This window comes from Pseudochaenichthys georgianus, chromosome 3 (genome assembly GCF_902827115.2).
Source record: "Pseudochaenichthys georgianus chromosome 3, fPseGeo1.2, whole genome shotgun sequence".
Classification (NCBI taxonomy): Eukaryota; Metazoa; Chordata; class Actinopteri; order Perciformes; family Channichthyidae; genus Pseudochaenichthys; species Pseudochaenichthys georgianus.
In genome coordinates, this window is record NC_047505.1 from 9,414,454 (window position 1) to 9,435,349 (window position 20,896).

Below are 20,896 nucleotides of genomic sequence, written 5' to 3' on the forward strand. Positions count from 1 at the left end.
TCATGGTGTTTTGGAAACATTGCGCACTTGGTTGCCATTGTCAGTCAACTGTTCATTTGGTCATTAACTATGTAGGATGTACATTGATGTCTTCTCTGGAACTCCAAAATGGAGTCCAGAACAGATATTAGTATACCCACCAAATATCGAAATTCAGGTTGTGAAAATGTTGTATTTTATTTTTGTATTTGTTATTTGTATTTATATATTATAATTGTTGTAGTTATTTTTTAGGCCAGAGAGTGTCTTTATTGGAGATACAGAGGTGAAACGCAGCGTAACTTGCATTTTGGACGTCAGCCCTATTTCTATAAGTGGCCAGTTTTTTAAATGTATTTTTAATTTTAGAAACCTAGGTTGAAATTGACGAAGGTAAACATTAAGCATTCAAATGTTTTTAAGTTACACAGTTGTAAAGTAAAATAGAAGAAAGCATGTTTCATATTTACAGTTATCCGTGCATCATCAGCATTAAGTGACCTCTTGTCATGTTGGTGCTGACATGCTCCTTCCGTGTTCCATCAGATCATGGACGGAGACGGGGAGAACGACCAGGACCTCGTCCCCGCCACCCATCCTCGATTTTGCGAGGAAGTCAAGACAGACGCCGTCTCTTACACCGCTCTGTTCACCAGAACATTCCAGAACAAGACCTTCCACGTGTACCGGGTCAAGAAGAAACGCAAGAAAAGCACCAAGAGCTCGCCAGAGCCCAGCGCCTCTCAGCAGCAGGATCAGGCTCTGTGAGAGGAAAGGCGGTCAGAGGCCGGAGGGGGAGAGACGGAGCAGAAGAAGAGATAAAAGCCCTGCGTCCTCACTGTTCTTCTGCCTCCCCTCTGCACTGTGCCCAGCTGTGATCATGCCCATTATTTTTTGAACACATATCTCTGTGAACTGTGCTGTTAGAGCAGTGTGCCGGTTCAGGCTCGGGGCTGCATTGTTTTAGTTAGCAGAGTGTAGTTAAGGAGTCATGCTCTGGGCTGTTCTGCCTCCCACCACCCACCCCCGTCCTCCCACTGCCCTCCCCCATCCCTGATGGTGCAGAGGAATAGACACAGAAACAAGTGTTAGGCCTGTGAGCAGGGCCCGAACACCACAAGTGTTCCCTCATTAGTTCCATTTAAGTTTCAGTTCTGCTTTTTCATTTTAAGCATCATTTTTATTTCTCTAACAGGGTAGATTTGGAGTCCAGAAGCATCAGACAAATCTTGATTTTTGAAATTAGAAGTAAGTTACAAATAACTTGATCATTTATACATCCACAGAACCATGAGCCCTTCTTTCCCATAGAAAGGAAGGAAGAAAATAAAAGAATAATTAAGCTTCAGTTTTCTTAAATGGCAATAATACTCTTTTCTGGAAAGTGCAAGTTGCCAAAGACTGATATCAGTACATCTAAATGTGTCTGTACACTTCCAGTGTTTTAATGTCCTACATTTTAACACAGTTTTCAAACTGAAGCAGTGAGCTCTTTGTTAAACGTCAACATTAAAACTATAAGTAAAAATATGGATGAGATATCTCTTACTTTGTCAAAACAGTTCCTATATAATGTGCCATTTGCTAGCTTGTTTCATAGCTGTTAACTGAAATGTTACGGTGTTCACGGACATGGGTCTGTCTGTAAGCAGTCTCAGTAGCAACAAAAGGGACAAAGCAAATAAAAGTGTGTCCTTTTAAGAAATATCTTTGTTCTAGACTACTTGGGGGGCTAGTTGGTGAACTACTGTGGCTGGAAAGCTAACTGCTAACACTCTAGCCACGCAAGCTAGCGCTAGTCAGTCCCAGTAACTTGAAGTTGTTTTTTTCCTTTCTTTGTACTGTGTGTTCTTTGTTTGCCTCTATTACACTTGCACTTGAGTTTTATTGAAGAGGGGAAATAAAAGCTGGCAAAAATCTTGCTAGCTTTGTTGCTAATGGGCCAATTTGTACTTATCACAACGCCTGTCTAGGACTAGCGATGGAACAGATTCTTCCCCATGACAACTGAGCAAACTGCCCCCACAGTATTTCTGTTGAAACACATTTCTCGACAGTAACGGACTGGGTAATAGTAGGCTATCCTGTGTGCACTCAGCTGTGTATCAGTGAGGAAAGTCACATCGACCATTAGAGCTAATGTCTTCACTCAGCCGGGACTTTGTTGGCACGTTTTGTCTCTGAACTTTTGTCTCCGCTGTTATCAATTACCCCCGAATGCAAACCGGAAATAACGATGTTAGCTTCAATTCCTGCTGGGTGGCAACCGTCAGCACCGCCGCTTAAAAGTGTTTTTGCTGTAAGACTGAGGTCAAAGCTGGTACCAAGTGATATGTTTTACATTGTGGTGCTTGCTGTCGGCTCTGTGATTCTCATCAGTGGCAGCCTCAACCTTTTTTCACTCCCTCTTCACACTCACACACACACACACACACACACACACACACAAGCACACATGAATAATGGAAGTGGTGAGGAAATTGCAGCGCGCTGATTCTCCGCCGCAATCCAAAATAGTTTGTGATGGAGAGAGAGGGGGGGGGGGCAACACTTGCATATCACACTGAGGCTTTGTGGTTGGAAAATAAAAGTGGGGAGGAGCAGGGGGGAGAGGGGAGGGCAGGGGGGAGAGGGGAGGGCAGGAAAAAGGCTCATGTTTAAACAGCAGCAGAGAGCGGATACACAATGATCTGAAACACTTCCTATTTTTCTCTCTCTTCTTTTGAACCAAAGAGAAGGTGGAGGAGAGGAGGTGATTGATAGGCTTGAGTTGTGTCGGTAGTTATGGAGGTGGCCAGTCGGAGCTTCCTGCTAAAACGAGGTGCGACACCAACGTTCCCCCCCCCCTCCACATCTGCCTATATTTGTACACTTAATAATTAATAAGACCCTCTGCCTTTGATGATGTACACCCTCGCACACTCCCACTCAGTTGTTGTGGGGCTTTTCAAAGTGTTGTTGTTCGTTACCTGCGCCGCCTCAATGTAATGCATACCAATAGGATCAGTGTGGCACAGCACTACTTGCCCCCCCCCCTTGAGTCCCGCCTTCACATTGGAAGTTTAATTTAGAAGATGTCTGATTGCTTTATTTGAGAGCGGAGTGATTCCATTATGTTTGCATAAGAGTGTACTAATGTAATTTTTTTGGTCTCGCAATTCTTAATTTCCATACATATTGGGATTAGTAGTTCATTCGGAGGCGCGCTGGCTGCATATGCTTTTCTTAATTAAAAGGGGATGATAACTTGTGTGCATATGCAGAATTCAGCTCAACGCTTCATTGATGGCGCATTTCCACTGCAGCGGGTAGCCCCGTTTAAGCATCCTTAATCGTCCTCAAGCGGACAGGCCAGTGTTTGGTGGCCTTTCCATATAGCGTAGCACCGGCTAGCGGGTACTTTTTCCGGCCCCATAAAATCGTGGTTCTATCAGGCCAGGGCTGAACTAGTGACGTCAACACTCTCGACTGCTGATTGGTCAGAGAGAATCGTCACAAGATTGCGCGCGAGATCATCCCTAGCGTCGCATATATATCTAGATATGCGACGTCGGCCGGACAATAAAGTGTTTTTATTTTAGAATTGTTTCTGGCACACAAATATAAAATTGGTCCGTGACGCAGAGATCAAGGAGCAGATGGGACAGCGGCACAGCGAGACCACACATGGAGCAGTCTGCTTTCTCCAGCAACACCAGTCCAGAATGACCCGCAGAATGACCCGCTCTGAATCAGGCCGCGTCGCTGCGGCTCAGAGACACACAGGGAGGGATTTGTGTTTTTGAAAAACACTCGTTATCGTCATGTCAGGTTTTTGGTGGATTTAATCAAGTCTTGGATTGCAGAGTATGAATGTCCTCTTGCTATTTTCAGTTGATAAATACGTGTGTAAAAGTTTGTGAAGGCAGGAGGAAAGCTTCCGCGATCACTGTCTCCTCTCTGTTCCTCCAAGCCCCGCCCCCTCCCCTAATGGCTGATAGTGACCCGATAGAAACGTTGTTATTCACTTAATCACTGATTGAGATATGATGAAGCTAATTTAGTCTCATACAATCATGGGATTTATGTAACAGTAAGACAGAGAATGTGAGTGTGCAGTGCACTATTTTGTGCAGTGCACTATTTTTGTTTTTATAATGCTGTTGTAAATACTCCTGTTGTCTGCTGTGTTCAGACCATAGACTGTATTAGTATTAGTTTTTTGTTTTTGAGCATGGAACAATTTCACACACAGATATAGACCTATACAATTGATTTATTATGGTTTATAATTTAATGTCAAGACGAAGAAGAAGAAGAAAAAGATGGCTGAACAACTGTTCAGTGTCAATCCTGTGGAGATCTCCAATGTTCAGCAGAAGTCTCAGCAAAACTCACAACATTTCTGGATCCTTGTAGACCCAGAAAACTATAAGAACATTCACCAAGCAGCACTGAACATGTCTGCTTTATTTGGCTCTGTTCTACAGAAGCAGCTTTTTCTGGCATGGATATCATGAAATCTAAATACAGAACAAGACCGACTGATGCACATTGAAATGACTATTAGAGTGAACCTAAGTGGGTACACTCCAGCATACACCTCTATGGTGGACTCCATGCAGCGCCATTCATGAATGCACTTATTTTACACATGTGCCGCATACGATGCTTGTCAGGTGGTGATTAAGGACATGTATGTGAATTTGCAGTGATTTACTCACTATGTGGGCCATAATAATGTGAGACATTTTCATTTTCTTGGACCTTGATGTGAAGTTAAGATTTGTGATAAGCTTTAGTTATTGCAATTTCACAGGTGGACAAAAGTATAGCTTAATTCAACTGATGAGGGCTATGTGAATACATGCGATGTGATGCAAGTAGCTCTTGGCCACTTTCATTTGTTCAAAGTAGCTCTCAGATGAAGAAAGGTTGGAGACCCCTGCACTATAGTATTTAAAGTCAGCCTCTGCAACAAACGTTTGCTAAATCTGTCCAAATGTTAGTTAAAATGTGTCAAAATGAACATGTTGCAAATGCCCAAGCTAACAGATTTAGCTAAATATGTCTGTTGGCAAAATAAAATATAAATTGTTGGCCACACCCACTTAGAACACAGGAAGTGTACACCAATTCATATGCATTCATTCAATGTATCTTTAGTTATAGAACATCTTTAAAGTAAGTCAATAACAAGTGCTTTGAGGTTTATGATATATATCTATCTTATCTATCTTTTTTTTAATGACGATTAGCGACAGATTAAAAAAGAACCGGGGGGGTTTGGTCTCCTGGCTATGGCCCTTTTTTGAAGTTCAAGAACATGCTAGCCATTCAAATTCCTCCAAAAGTGTCCAAGTCTGTTTCTGTGCACCCCGTTCCAAAAAGCCTGCCAGTAGAACACAGTCTGTGTCGTGTGTGTTTCGTTACAGGCTCTTCTCTGTATGGTTGTCCATAGAGATCTGAATGTGTGCATGTTGGTGCTGACGCTTTTAGATCAGTCATGATGAACTGCAGTTATGATGCATGTGCCAGTCTTAGACAAACCATTTCCCATAAGTAACACGCACAGATGCAACCCGCTGAGCCAATGTAAGTACTTTGAAACTATTTATGAATGTGAAATGTCCACATGGAGTTTAAGAGTCTAAATAGCACTACTGATTAACTGTGGGAACATTGGACATGATTGACAGGCTTTTCAGACAGGAGCTTCCTGGTACCTTTTGATTGGCTGATGTGAAAGCCGCTCTTTGGTGCACACCGAGAGAAACGCACAGACCTGATGCACCTTGAACGCTACATAAGAGCCACATGTGACCCAAAAGCATCACCTTCACATAAAGTACCATTTCTGTGTTTGGAAATCTGTCAATGGTGGAAACCAGCATCTTTTGTGTCTATTTGAAAAAATAAATATTGTTCTGTTATGTATGTCAGAGCCTTGGTCATGTTCTCCATGTTTCTTCTTAAAAGCCACTAAAAGTGTTTCCGCTGTGTTTTCTACTGCAGGAAATGTTTCATATCAGCAATCACACACACTATGAAATGTTAACTGCTATTAAAAGTGTTCTCATGTCGAGCATGTTGCAGCGATAGAGGGGAAATGTAAGATACATGAGTTAGGTTGGAATGCTCTCAACGCCAGTGCAGATACCAACAGCATTAATGTTCTATGGCAGTTTGATCAATACAAGTTTTTATTCAAACATGTCCTTGTCCTTCATTACTTTTGTAAACCCTTGCTTTTCAGCGGCAGTCACGACTCAGAACCGTTTCTGGTGCAAACAAATGAATTTATTGAGAAGAAAAACAACAAAGCAAATACAAAACACTTAACTGTCCAAAGCTCATCACCGTCATGATGAACAAGATATGTTTGTTATCTTTTAAATTCTTTTCTCAGTAGCTGCACATTTTAAATGTATGTGGCGCTTTTATTAACCAAAAGCAATAATTAAATCTATCTTAGTATTTACAAATTATGTAAAAACATTGACTTTGTTCACAACATGTCTGCAACCTGGAAAACAACATTTAAAAGCTGCTTTATGGTACAAATGAATGGTGCCGTGACTCCCAGCTGCAGAGGGAGAAGCATGTCGCGCCTCCACCCTTCCTGCAGAGGAATACAAAAGAACAAGCATCCCCATCTAGGAAATCCCCATTGTCTTTAAAAAAAGAACAAGCCTGTGTCTTACTTTCAGGCATCGTGCCCCAGCGTGCTCCACCTCCACCGCCAAGGCTCTTATTTTTAAAACTGCTTTATTGCCTCGTCTTTAAGAAAATACAAGTTTCTGGAAAGCTTCAATCTGTCAATCGTCCCCTCTGTAGCATTTTCTTTTTTTAAACTCCCCGCAATCCTTTGTTTTTTTTGACAGCAAGCCATCAGCTCCTATTAGGATAAGTGGCCTGACATATTTTCAAACACTCCTTCCATTTAACCGCTATGCCGACGGAGAAGAATGAACGCAGCAGAATACAGCGAGGAGAGCAAGGATGGCTTTTGGGAGGATTGCAGGAAGACGAGCAAACATTTTCATATGTATGCCATTTGCGGTGTAACAAACGCGCTTGTTAGGTTAAAAAATGATATAAATATAAAACTCTACAGACAAAAAACATTGCAAGAAGCTCAAACAGTAATAAGAGGATACCAAAAAGTGATGCACAGCTGGGACCAGAGCTTGTTTAGGTTCACAATTATAAAGTTGGCCAACTGTCACTGTTGGCAGAGTTAGTCTATTTCATAATTGTAAATGTTTTGTCAGTATATTTGAAATGACTAGGTTAGCTAGGTTAGCTAGCTAGCTAACAGCAGATCTCCAATAATATCGGAAGACTTATGCGATACTTTTTTAAATAAGCCAATACAACACACAATACAACACACATGTCATGTCATGTCATGTCAGTGACAGTAAGCCAACTTCATAATCCCCGAACGTCAACAAGCGCTCCGGTCCCAGTTGTGTGCGTCACTTTTTAGTGTCCCCCTTTCTGTGTGGTTTGAGCTTCTTGCAGCGTTTTTTACTTGCAGCGCTTTCAGTTTTGAAAATGTTTTGTTGGTGAATGTTTTCTTAATGCATGTTGGCAGATTTGTGTTTTTTTATTTGCATCGTATTTTGAAAGTGCAGCGAGTTTGCAGCTGTTGGCCACCGTACTAAGTGCAACATGTGCAACCGTACGACGTGGCCTCGGTGCTCAGTTCACCACAGAGACCGGCCTGATTCAACCCTCTACCCAGTAATCATCTCTCCTGTGGGGGGTAAAAAGACTCTCCGCGTCCTGCTTTACCTTTTCCATGTTTTTACACAAATTATTCCCCAACAGCATGAAGTCTTTTTTATCGTCAACATAAAGGCCCATCAAGCTTATTTGAAAAGGAAGCCAAACAAGACGAACACTTGCTGGCAATTTGCAGCTTGGATAATAACTGCACACTTATTATTTCCTTTCAATTTTCTGTAAACACTCAAGAAGAGTGTGTGGTAATTTAGCAAAGGGACAATGGATAAGTGTAAGTGTATAAGTGATAAGTGTATGGCACAGGAATCTGCTCTGAATAATATGTAATCATTATTTAGCCCTGCTCTTTCAGTTGGTTGAGTAGTCACCTTGACTTGTATTTGTATTCCACCGTGCAATCGTCTGGTTAAATAGTGTCTCGCAGACGCCGCATTTGGTATGCCTGAGGAAGAGCGTTCGCGCCACAGAGCAACAGAGCGATGTCCTCCCTCCCGCAGTCAGCTTTAATTTCTTTGTAACAAAGCCGTTTGAGTTTTTGGTGCGCCCTCCCTCGGGTGAGGAGGAACGCGTGGTGGAGGAGCGTGAATGAGAATAGGAAATCACATGAAGACGAGGGTGCAGTAGTAAGTAGAAGCTTGATGTCTTACAACCCACGCAGCGTTGAAACTTGAAACACCCAACCAATACAGAATGACTCAACCCAGTGAAGGACACATTACCAGAAGAAGGGAATAATAATCTCACCCTGCAACCCAGTGCACCTTTAAAAAAAACAAAAACTCATACAAACATTGACAGAAGCTGCACAGCCAGGCAGCGAGAACTCAACGTGTCCACAATATACTGGAAACTATTTTATGGGCTAGTCAGAATGATCGTACTGTCGTGTAACAGTGCAGAGGAGGGTTTACGTAGGAGTGCTTTGTTAATTTACAAAGAATATATTCAGCGGCAAGGTGCTAAAAATATCAACTGGCACTGATTTGCTCAGGTACAAAAAAAACTTTCAAAAAGGCCGAATCGTTTCAGCTGACACTCATCCAGAGCAGCGAACAATGAGTGTTGGAGAAACAAATTTAGGTTTTAGTGACTGGAACAGATTTGTGTGACAGTGAAGCTAAGCTCCGTCATGATGAGTAGACCGGCAAGAGAACCTGACGGGCAGCTTTGATAACTCTGCTCCTGCACAGATGTCCTCTGAGGGAGAGCTCTTTGCGCGGGGACACTTTCCTTCTGTCTGTCAGGCCCCCGGTTGATTGACGGGGCTCATCGTCCTGTAAAAGCAGCACAGCGACTGGGGGGGTGGGGGTGTAGCGATTTCTGTCCGTCAGTCAGTCTCTCGCTGTTTTCCCGCCCTCGGTTTGTCGCTAAGCTAATTGATTGTTTTGGGTCGGGGGTCCCGTCAGTTTTGGTGTGTCTGAGCTCAGAGGTCGCTGGTCTCGGCCCGCTCGTACAGGGCCCGCAGCTTCTCGAAGCGGGGCCCCCACTCCCCGAGTGTCTCCTCCCTCCTCCCCTCCCCCCCTCCTCCTCCTCCTCCTCCTCCACCCCCATCCCCCACGCTCCCTCCATCTAGCCCTGCCGAGCTGAAGGAGCTCAGGGAGCCGGCAGGCGACCCCCCTCCCTCGGTGGAGAACACCTGTAGGGAGTCGAAGGGCCCCGTGTCCGGGTGCTGGTCAGCGTCGCGGATGATCTCACACAGGTAGCGCGCCAGGTCCTGGCTGGAGAAGGACAGGGAGCGGCGGGCCAGCTGGGAGGAGCGGGCCTGGCCCTGCGCCGGCAGTCTGGTGGGGGGGACGTCCCTACGGAGGCTGGCCGTGTTGGAGGTGGCGGTGGAGCAGGAGGAGGCCGCGGACGGGGGCAGGGTGGTGGAGCAGGTGGTCCGACTGAGCGTGTCCAGCAGCTGGGCGCAGGGTGGGGCCGGGGGCGCCTGATGGAGGAGGAGGTGGTGGTGGTGGTGGTGGAGGGGAGGAAGGGGAGGGTGGTGCAGAGCTCTGGAGCGACAGTACTGGACCGACTGGGCCGGGCTCGGCTGTAGGGACTTCTGCAGCTCCGCCATGTCGTAGGCATTCTGAAAACACAAAAAACACGGTCATTACCCAAGTATAATTAAGTAGTTTTGAGGTAGTTGTACCGGGGGTATTTTATTTTCAAGCTACTTTATACATGTTGAAAGCCTATATTGTACTTTTTACTCCACTACATTTAAATTTGAAAGTTTAAGTCACTTTGCAGATTCAGATTATTAAAATATACAAAATATAAATGAACGAAATAGGTCAGGGGTTTTCAAAGTGTGGGAAGGTGAGCCTCCCCTCAGAGAACATAAGAACAGCCGCGCCCACCTCTCAATTATTATTGCTATTATTAGGGCCCAAGCACGGAGCGCTAGGACAGCAGTTAAATATTCACTTAAATTTGAATTTAAAGTTTTTCAACACCAAACTTTGTATACAGCATCGGTAGAGGGTCAGACACATTACCGTAGAAAATGAGCATGTTCGGACAATAAATATTGCCGCCGTCAATCAAAACGTACTCGCAAAAAGGCGGGGCTTAGAAAGAAATGCTCATAACTCATCAACAATGTATCCAAACATCACAGATTTTGGTAGATAGGTTCAGTCTGTCTTGGGGAATAGGCACACCAAAACATTTTCATTTTGGACTATAGGGGGCGCCAAAAACACCACCAATTTATAAAAACATTTTTTACACATACTCTCGGGGTGACTACGAACTCAGATTTAAAGTGTCGCAACAAATTCAGAATGTGGGCGTGGCCTATACATTTTTTTTTAAATTGCGATAGAATAAAATGAGCTTCGGACGCAAAACTTGGGACACACGTCAGAGCCCACGACCTTATCGAGAATGTAAAAAACCCCCGTAATTTTTCAAAAAAACTGCTCACTAGCGCCCCCTATTGTGTGGTAGTCACATATAGTTTCTCAGAACTTCACAAATTTTAGCACAGACATTCCTCATGGAATTGTGGACATATTTGTAAATAGATTCCATTAGCCCCGCCCACCAGAAAGTCGGCCATTTTGAAAGATTTGCGTTTTTCATGCATTTTAAGCACATTCTTGCAAACTCCTCCTAGGGGAATGATCGTAAAAATTCCAATCCAGGACACGTTCAGCCCCTATCCAATATGATGCTAAATTGCGAAGAACATTTTTGATAGCTCAATTGTGGAGGTCGTAAGCTAACAGCGAATACACCATTTTTGACGATTTACATGTCGCAAATTACTCCAAACTACTCGGATATAGTTATTCCGATATTCACGAAACGCTGTATACATATTGCTATTATGATTGCACACATATTTCAAATTGCATTCCATTAGCCCCGCCCCCGAGAAAGTCGGCCATTTTGAAAAATGTGCGTTTTTCATGCATTTTAAGCACATTCTTGCAAACTCCTCCTAGGGGAATGATCGGAAAAATTCCAGTCCAGCAGAAGTTCAGCCCCTGGCCAATATGATGCTAAATTGCGAAGAACATTTTTGATAGCTCAATCGTGGAGGTCGTAAGCTAACAGCGAATACACCATTTTTGACAATTTACATGTCGCAAATTACTCCAAACTACTCGCATATAGTTTTTCCGATATTCACGAATCGCTGTATACACATTGCTGTTATGATTGCGGACATATTTCAAATTGCCTTCCATTAGCCCCGCCCCCGAGAAAGTTGGCCATTTTGAAAGATGTGCGTTTTTCATGCATTTTAAGCACATTTTTGCAAATTCCTTCTTAGGGAAATAATCGGAAACATTTAAGTGCATATCCAAAGTGATGCTACATTGCGAAGGAATAGTTGATCGCTTGAACGTGGAGCTCGTAGGCTAACGGAGAATGTACCATTTTTGACCATTTATATGTCAGATACTACCTTAAGCTACTGAGACCCGCCTGTCTGCCCAGCACATCAACTCTCACATACCTCCACAATGTACAACACACACATACACTCTACAAAACACACCTACACATTATACAACAAACACAAACAGTTTGCGGAGCTGTGCTTCGTTGACATAAGTCCAGCCATGCGTCACGCCTCTTTTAAACATCACTGTTGGCTGAAATAGTCTCCGGAGAATACATCAGTGTACCCTCGGTTATAGCTCCTCCAGAGAGACTCCTCTCTCCTCTCTCCTCTGCATCAGTGTACCCTCGGTTATAGCTCCTCCAGAGAGACTCCTCTCTCCTCTGCATCAGTGTACCCTCCGTTATAGCTCCTCCAGAGAGACTCCTCTCTCCTCTGCATCAGTGTACCCTCGGTTATAGCTCCTCCAAAGAGACTCCTCTCTCCTCTAAATCAGTGTATCCTCGGTTACGGCTCCTCCAGACAGCCTCCTCAATAATCGATCCTCGACGAGCCTTTAGAGAAATTGTTTTCCTTCGAGACGGCGTACCGACATCCGTTTCCGAGTCGCTGCCGGAGGACCTGGGAGTCTGGGACGCGAAACGTAGACAAATGACAAATGGGTCATTTCGGAGGACTCACGCGCGTCTGCTTGACGCCGGGACGACCGGCTGCCCACCTCGACAGGCGCACGGACGCGAGGGCCCGCTCATCACTGCGCGCACATGTGCGACCGCAGTTTTAATTATTATTATCATCATTGTTGTTGTTGCTATAATGCAGGGGTATTATTATCCAGTGGAATGCCCTTACCTACTGGCCTAGTTAAATCAAAGTGGTTACTTTTTTTTGGCTGGGCAGTGTAGTTTTACACATCGTCTTATTTGACTTTCTCAGAACTTAAAACTGTTTTTTGGGGCAGACCCCCACAAAGAAAAAAATATATTTACACACATAAGGTCATCATCTTAACAGTTTTTTATGCTCATCGAGTCATCCGTGAGCAGAGCATCAAGTTGGCATGCCTATTACAGCTGAATGCGGCGATTACCATCTTGTTCAGCAAAACGCCTCACAAACTTATTAAGATCTAAAGCTTTAGTGCGTTTTGATTCAATGCTGAGTACAGCCAAACTTTACAGTCTCTTCTCTGTCACAGTAGACCGCAAATACCTCATTCCTCTGTACTTGGGTCCGAATGGTCCATATGTTCGGCCTGCCAGATGTGTTCGGGGTCCGTTACGCTTACCAATGACGTAAGAGCTTGAGCCTCTTCGGGGGGTGCTAACATTTAAACATACACTTCATTCTTTACTTTGTCCGAATATTCGATGTTGTGTTCATTCTCAGAGTAAATGCCAGAAAACACCCCAGATGCTTCGCTGTCGTTTCCTGAATGATAACAGGTCGCTTACGGTTGTGACCAGTCTATGGTTGTGACCCGTTATCCCCCGGTATACCCTAGTCAGCGCCCCTAGTTACACCAATCCGCGTGCGATTACCGTACAGCCAATCACAATCATCACGTCATTGGTAAGCGACGGACCCCGAACACATATGTACTGACACCGCCAATGACATTTCCTCGCTCGCGCCAGGGCCGAGGGAGGCGCCTCGCGTCTTGTGCTGCATTCACTTACACTCGGACATTAGGGATTTTTTCTCATAAATGTCCGATGAGCCACAACTTTTATTTCAAAAGAAAGCTGCCATTTTCTGCCAGACGCTGTCTCCTCTTTCACTTTAGGTAACTTCACAAAAAATCGATCCATGTTGCAGCTCGCATAAAGTTAGCTGAAGTTAACTAGCTAGATTTCACTGTTTCACTTTTTTTTTTTTTCACGCTGGGCCTCCCCTGAAGCTCTCTGGCGCCCCCCAGGGGAGGCGCGCCTCACACTTTGAAAACTGCTGGCATAGTTTAATTTATTCCAGAACAATTCCAGTTTTTTTGGCATAATATGCTACAACTTAAAAAACATATATATTTATTACGTTTTTACAACATTCTAAAGTATGAAACTTTTTCGACATGCTATACCAGGGCTTCTCAAACTCTGGACCAAAGACATTTTCTTGTGTCTGACGCGTTGTGAGAATGGCCAGACTTTACTGGCATTGATCCGGACCAGTGACCTTGTATAAAATTCACAAGTGGACCTTTAATAAAAAAGTTTGAGTACCCCTGTGCTATACTATGAACAAACCACAACTTTTTTTTCGGCAAACTATACTATTACTGTTTTTAGATATAATTACGGGACTTTTTTTTGTGACTATACTATGACTTTTTGTTAAAGTTTTTCGACATTCTATTCCAGTGTTGTAGTCAAGTCACCAATTCACGAGTCCAAGTCACTCTCGAGTCCCCACTTTTCGAGTCCGAGTCCAAGTCCGAGTCATAGGGAGAGTCTGAGTCGTGTCCAAGTCCGAGTCACCCAAGGAGTGTCCGAGTCGAGTCCGAGTCATCATTACCTGGGTTCGAGTCCAAGTCCGAGTCACCAAAGGAGTGTCCAAGTCGAGTCTGAGTCCAATCAGAATACTCAATTCTGATTGGTCATAGTTGGTTATTTTCCGCTAGCAGAACGCTGCTAAGGAGAACATTACCATTGCTCCGGAGGATTATGGGACTATGTGCAGCCATATCAATAAATCAATCGTCTGCTTAATTTAACGTCAGCTGTGGACAACAAATATGTGTTGGCTCCATCGGAAAACACCATGGAATACTTTTAAAATATTCCCTTTTATATTTGTGGAGAGAAAAACACTTTGGCTTCATGATGGCTAAACTGTCCCCAATAAAGAAAAGACGCAATAGAGGGAAAGAGGTTAAACAGAGTGCTGGACGTCAGAGAAATCAACAGAAGAAGACAGGAAGTAAACACTAAAGGGAACAGCAGAAGAAGACAGACAGGAAGTGAACACTAAAGGGAACAGCAGAAGAAGACAGACAGGAAGTGAACACTAAAGGGTAGGCAGAAGAAGACAGACAGGAAGTAAACACTAACTGGAACACAGTATGGGCTCTGGCAGTGTTTAAAGACTGGTTAATGGAAAATAAAATGCAAACAGATTTGGATAGTTACAGAAAACGATAGTTACATCTATAACTACGGTTCTATGAGTCCCGGATGACCGCCAGAGGCGGTGCTTTATCACTGGATATGTCTATCGCGCACATGCGCAGCTCGAGTACCAATAACAACAAAGTCACCTGTGACCCACATGACACCGGCTATATCAGCCGGTGTCGTCAGAGGATCTGTTCCCATAATCTTCTCGCGAGCACACAATAATTCTAAGTGACAGGAAACTCTGGCGGTCATCCGGGACTCCGTAGTCTGGAGTTGAGACCAGGAGGCAGAGTCGCAGTCTTACACGCTTCTCTGCGCTCTCTCCTAGGCAGTCACCCATAGGAATCCCGAACCCAATAAAATACCCAATATTAGCGGTGTGTGTGTCTGCCCAAGGACAATTTAAGGTAAAACCTAATAGAGGTGTCATACATAATAACCTAATAAAAGTAAATGTAACAACTACTACAGTGCAACAAAACTGCTGCAGGTCTCCCTTGAAAAAGAGATCTATGATCTCAATGGGACCAATCTGGTTAAATAAAGGTTTGAAATGAAATTGAAATGAAAACAGGAAGATTAAATGTGGTCTCTTAAACATAAGATCTCTAGCATCTAAAGCAATATTGGTAAATGATTTAATATCAGATTATAATATTGATATATGCTGTCTCACTGAAACTTGGTTGAGACATGAAGAATATGTCAGCATAAATGAGGCCACTCCACCCAGCCATGTCAACACTCATATTGCTCGAGGCACGGGCCGAGGAGGTGGAGTTGCAGCAATCTTTGACTCAAGTTTACTTATCAATACTAAACCAAAATGTAATTATACCTCTTTTGAAAGCCTCGTTTTTAGTCTTACGCATCCGACCTGGAAAACTTTGCAGCCAATCTTATTTGTTACAGTGTATCGTGCACCAGGTCCTTATTCAGAATTCTTATCAGAATTCTCTGAGTTTTTATCAACTTTGGTTCTTAAAACAGACAAAGTAATTATCGTAGGTGACTTTAATATTCATGTTGACGATGATAAAAATAGCCTTACTGTTGCATTTAACTCTATATTAGATTCTGTTGGTTTCTGTCAGAGTGTAAATAAACCAACCCACTGTTATAATCACACTCTCGACCTTGTTCTGACTTATGGTATTGAAATTGAGCAACTATTAGTCGAACCGCATAATCCTGCTTTATCCGACCATTTCTTAGTAACTTTTGAAGTACTGTTACTAGACTACAAAGCATTAGTCAAAAGCTCTTGCAGCAGAAACCTATCTGTTAGTGCTATAGCCACATTTAAGGAAGAGATTCAACCAATACTTAACTCGATAGCATGTCTGCATGTAGGGGAGGAAACTTATACAAAATGTACACCACCCCAAATTGATCATGTTGTTGATAGTGCTATAGATGCGCTGCGAATAAAATTAGACTCTGTTGCTCCTTTGAAAAAGAAGAAAATAAAACAACATAGATTAGCTCCATGGCATAATGCCGAAACCCGCAAAATAAAGCAAAAGTCTAGACAACTTGAAAGGATATGGCGTTCCACTAAACTTGAAGAATCTCGTTTAATTTGGCATATTACTCTCAATGAATATAAGAAAGCACTGCGTAAAGCGAGAGCAGCCTACTACTCTTCATTAATAGATGAGAATAAGAATAATGCAAGATTTCTTTTCAGCACTGTAGCCAGGCTGACAGAGAGCCACAGCTCGATTGAGCCTTCTATTCCCTTAGCACTCAGTAGTAATGATTTTATGTGCTTTTTTAACGATAAAATTGTTACTCTTAGAAACAAAATTAATGACCTCTTGCCTTCGACCAGTATAGTGTTATCAACAGCTCCCGGAATCGTAAGTTCTAATATTACACTAGATAGTAAACTAGAATGTTTTTCAGTCATTAACCTTGAACAATTACATTCAATGATTCTCTCTTCTAAACCATCAACGTGCATGTTAGACCCAATTCCAACTAAGCTGTTGAAGGAAGTTTTTCCATTAATTAGCACTTCTTTATTAAATATTATGAATATGTCTTTATTATCAGGCTATGTTCCACAATCATTCAAAGTAGCAGTGATAAAACCGCTTCTTAAAAAGCACAACCTCGATCCAGAGGTTTTAGCCAACTATAGACCTATTTCTAATCTTCCGTTCCTCTCAAAAATTCTTGAGAAAGCGGTCGCAAAACAGTTGTGTGATTACTTAAAAAACAATGATTTATTTGAAGATTTTCAGTCTGGCTTTAGAACACATCATAGCACAGAGACAGCTCTGGTTAAAGTCACAAATGATATTCTAATAGCCTCAGACAAGGGACTTGTCTCTATTCTTGTTTTGCTCGATCTTAGTGCTGCATTTGATACTATCGACCATGATATCCTATTGCAAAGACTAGAGCACTTAGTTGGCATACAGGGAACTGCTTTAGGCTGGTTTAGGTCCTATCTATCTGAACGCTCTCAGTTTGTACGTGTTAACGATGAATCTTCCACGCAAACCAAAGTTAGCCATGGAGTGCCACAGGGCTCAGTGCTCGGACCTATTTTGTTCACATTATATATGCTTCCGTTAGGCAATATTATAAGGAATCATTCTGTAAACTTTCATTGTTATGCGGATGATACTCAACTATATTTATCAATCAAGCCTGATGAAATTAATCATCTAAATAAAATTCAAGACTGCCTTAAGGACTTAAAAACGTGGATGACCTTAAACTTTTTGATGTTAAACACGACCAAAACTGAAGTTATTGTACTTGGCCCGAAGAATCTACGAAACAAATTATCTAAAGACATACTAACTATGGATGGCATTAATTTGGCCTCCAGTGAGACTGTAAGGAATATTTGATCAGGATTTATCCTTTAACGCCCACATAAAATCAATTTCAAGGACCGCCTACTTCCATCTACGTAACATTGCAAAAATCAGGCATATCTTGCCTCAAAACGATGCAGAGAAACTAGTCCATGCATTTGTTACTTCTAGGCTGGATTATTGTAACTCTTTATTATCAGGGAGTACCAAGAAGTCAATCAAGTCGCTTCAGCTGATTCAAAATGCTGCGGCTCGTGTACTAACCAGAGTTAGGAAAAGGGACCACATTACTCCTGTTCTGGCTGCCTTACACTGGCTCCCTATAGAACACAGAATAGAATTTAAAATTCTTCTTCTCGCCTACAAAGCCCTTAATGGGCAGGCGCCATCTTACCTTAAAGAACTCATTATACCCTACTGTCCTACTAGGGCATTGCGTTCCAAGAATGCAGGGTTGTTGGTTGTTCCTAGAATCTTTAAAAGTACAATGGGAGCCAGAGCCTTTTCTTATCAAGCTCCACATTTGTGGAATCAGCTTCCAGTTTGTGTTCGGGCGGCAGACACCCTATCCGTTTTTAAGAGTGCGCTTAAGACCTTCCTTTTTGATAAAGCTTATAGTTAGGGCTGATTAGATTCAGCCCCTAGTTTTGCTGATATAGGCTTAGTTTGTCGGGGGACATCTTACTTCTTCCTTCTCTCTGTCTATACCCGTGTACACTCATGTTCCGATTAACCCAGCTTCCCCAAATGTCTTTCTTTTTGGTGTCTATATACGCTGGGATCCGGAGTCATGGATGATCCTGCGGTCCTGTGTCCTGGATCGCGAGCGCTGGATCTTGAGTCGTGGCTGTGGTCCTGGATCATAGGTCCTGGATGGATATCCTCGTGGATTCATCTTCCTATTATACACACATGCATTTCCAAACATTTGGACTACCTATGTTGCAAATGTATTATCTTTTCAATTTACACACGGCATCTATTGCACGTCTGTCCGTCCTGGGAGAGGGATCCCTCCTCTGTTGCTCTCCCTGAGGTTTCTCCCATTTTTCCCTTTAAACTGGGTTTTCTTTGGAAGTTTTTCCTTGTACGATGTGAGGGTCTAAGGACAGAGGGTGTCGTATTGTCATACTGATATTCTGTACACACTGTGAAGACCACTGAGACAAATGTAACATTTGTGATATTGGGCTATATAAATAAACATTGATTGATTGATTGATTGAGTTACAGCCTTAACTATCGTTCTATTTCGTCCCTACTGACCGCCAGAGGCGGTGCTTTAAGCACTGGATGACTTATACCAACAATGTCATGAAAAATCCAAGCCCTTGCTCACCACTGGAAGCAGCGGAGCTCGGCAAAAGGACCACACCCAAAGGATGGGGAGTGGCATTAACCCGATAAAACCTGGAGAATGCCAGAAGACGCCCACGACGCCGCGGCACAGATGGTCTCCAGGGGCACCCCTCTCAGGGCAGCCCAAGATGTTGAGATGCTCCTTGTAGAGTGGCATCTCAGCCCTGATGGCAGGGGACGGCCACTGGCCCCGTAGGCATGTGAGATGGTATCGACAACCCAGTGGGGCAGCCACATGGGTTTAGAGGGCACAAACTCTTTCAGTGCCGCCATGGCAAACGAAGAGCTGTTCCGACTGCCATAACAGGCAGTAGCATCGATATACGCCCATAGGGCACAGCAACTCCGACGTGCCGTTCTCCTGAATGTCAAAGCGTGCCAGCTGGATAGGCTGATTGAAGTGGGTTTGTGGAAGCACCTTGGCAGGAACACCACATTTGCCCAAAGAGCAACACCTGAATGTAGCCACGGTACTAAGATGAAAGGAACAGATCCTCTGACGACACCGGCAGATATAGCCGTCACATGGGTCATAGGTGACTTGTTATTGGTACTCGCGCTGCGCATGCGCGCGATGGACATATCCAGTGCTAAAGCACCGCCTCTGGTGGTCAGTAGGGACGAAATAGAACCTCAATCAGAGCTGCCGTCCTTTTAAGTTACGTTGCTCTCGCCGCAATTCCAGCCGTTGGTACCAAGTGGAACGGACCACTTGTCCGTTTTTCTTAGCGGAAGCAATATGATAATTTTTAAGTAAAAAAACAAATGTTGAATCAATATTGTGAGTCAAGCCGGTTAATTTAGGGAGGCTGATCACCCTGCCTATGTTTATTTTCATGAATGACCGCCCGCTGCATATTATCCCTTACATAATGAATAAATCAAATTAACATTGAATGATTACAGTGTGTCTATACTTCCAAGAGGCATCTTTAACTTCTTTGAAACTGTGTGTGTGGATGATGTACCTGGTCCTCCTCCCCGCCTCCCTCCTCATCATAGTTGAGGACGTTCTCCCGGATGTCCTCCCAGCCGTCGTGGTGGGCGGAGACGTGGTACACGCCCTCCTTCAGCCCCTTGTAGCTCCTCCAGCGCGTGTACAGGAAGATGCCCAGCAGCAGCACTGCAGACAGACAGATGAAGAGGTTCATCAGTGCGGGCATTAGAATTGACCATTTCAATGATTACGATCCTTCAGCCGATCTCTGCGGCCCCAGAGAGAGGGGCTGCCTGATGGAGTCGGCCTTCAGCATCATTTGACCAAAATGTGATGTGAAATGTGATGAGTTGTGGGGGATAATGATGCTCTGGGGTTCAAGATAACAAGATCATTTCTTAGCTGCCATTTGATCAAATATATTTCAAAGAAGGTTTTTTTCACACACACACACACACACACACACACACACACACACACACACACACACACACACACACACACACACACACACACACACACACACACACACACACACACACACACACACACACACACACACACACACACACACACACACTAGGGTTTCCGCTAGGATTTTTTCTCGCCGGTCAAATGTCCGGGCAGAATTTATTTTACCGGACTAATTTGAAACTTACCGGTCATATTTCAATAATAATAATAGTTGTGTAGCAGAGTTTCCGTTAGCAGGTAATTACCGGACTCTGAGCAGATATGCTTCAGTTTAAAACTCAGTTCACGGGCTCATTTTTATATTGCTTCAGTTTATAATCGTAACAGATCGAAAAATTCAGATTCATTTTTCAATAAATGATTCCACAAACAACAAACAACATAATTATTACATTCAAACAAACTACTTGTAGTAGATAACGTACATTATTCAGAAGTTTACATCAACTTTGAATAATAACACGGGAGAAACGGATCCTCTCTTTTCCCCTCTCTCTCCTGACAGCACGTCAGTTTCTCAAGCAGCTCCTGCAGCTCGCTAAACAGAGGGCGGGGCTTCAGGTGATCCTGCAGAGCTGCGTGTCTCGGTCAGACTCAGCAGCTGATCTGATCTCTCTCTCGCTCCGGTTAC

General features: G+C 43.5%; 2 protein-coding genes across 4 annotated transcripts in view; one reads left to right on the forward strand and one right to left on the reverse strand.

The window, feature by feature from the left end:
* Positions 1–1,009, forward strand: part of dpy19l3 (dpy-19 like C-mannosyltransferase 3) — a 104,637-nt gene extending 103,628 nt beyond the window's left edge. For all 3 annotated transcript variants that reach the window (XM_034103542.2, XM_034103556.2, XM_034103552.2), the window contains one exon: positions 526–1,009. In XM_034103542.2, the coding sequence (XP_033959433.1) occupies positions 526–747 (222 nt within the window). In that variant the 3' untranslated portion in view covers positions 748–1,009. The remainder of the gene's footprint in view (positions 1–525) is intronic.
* Positions 1,010–6,301: 5,292 nt separating this feature from the next.
* LOC117462450 (neural-cadherin-like) overlaps positions 6,302–20,896 on the reverse strand; it is a 575,403-nt gene continuing 560,808 nt past the window's right edge. Inside the window, 2 exon segments of the mRNA XM_034104697.2 lie at positions 6,302–9,778; positions 19,823–19,977. Coding sequence (XP_033960588.1) covers positions 9,134–9,778; positions 19,823–19,977 — 800 coding nt within the window. The 3' untranslated portion in view covers positions 6,302–9,133.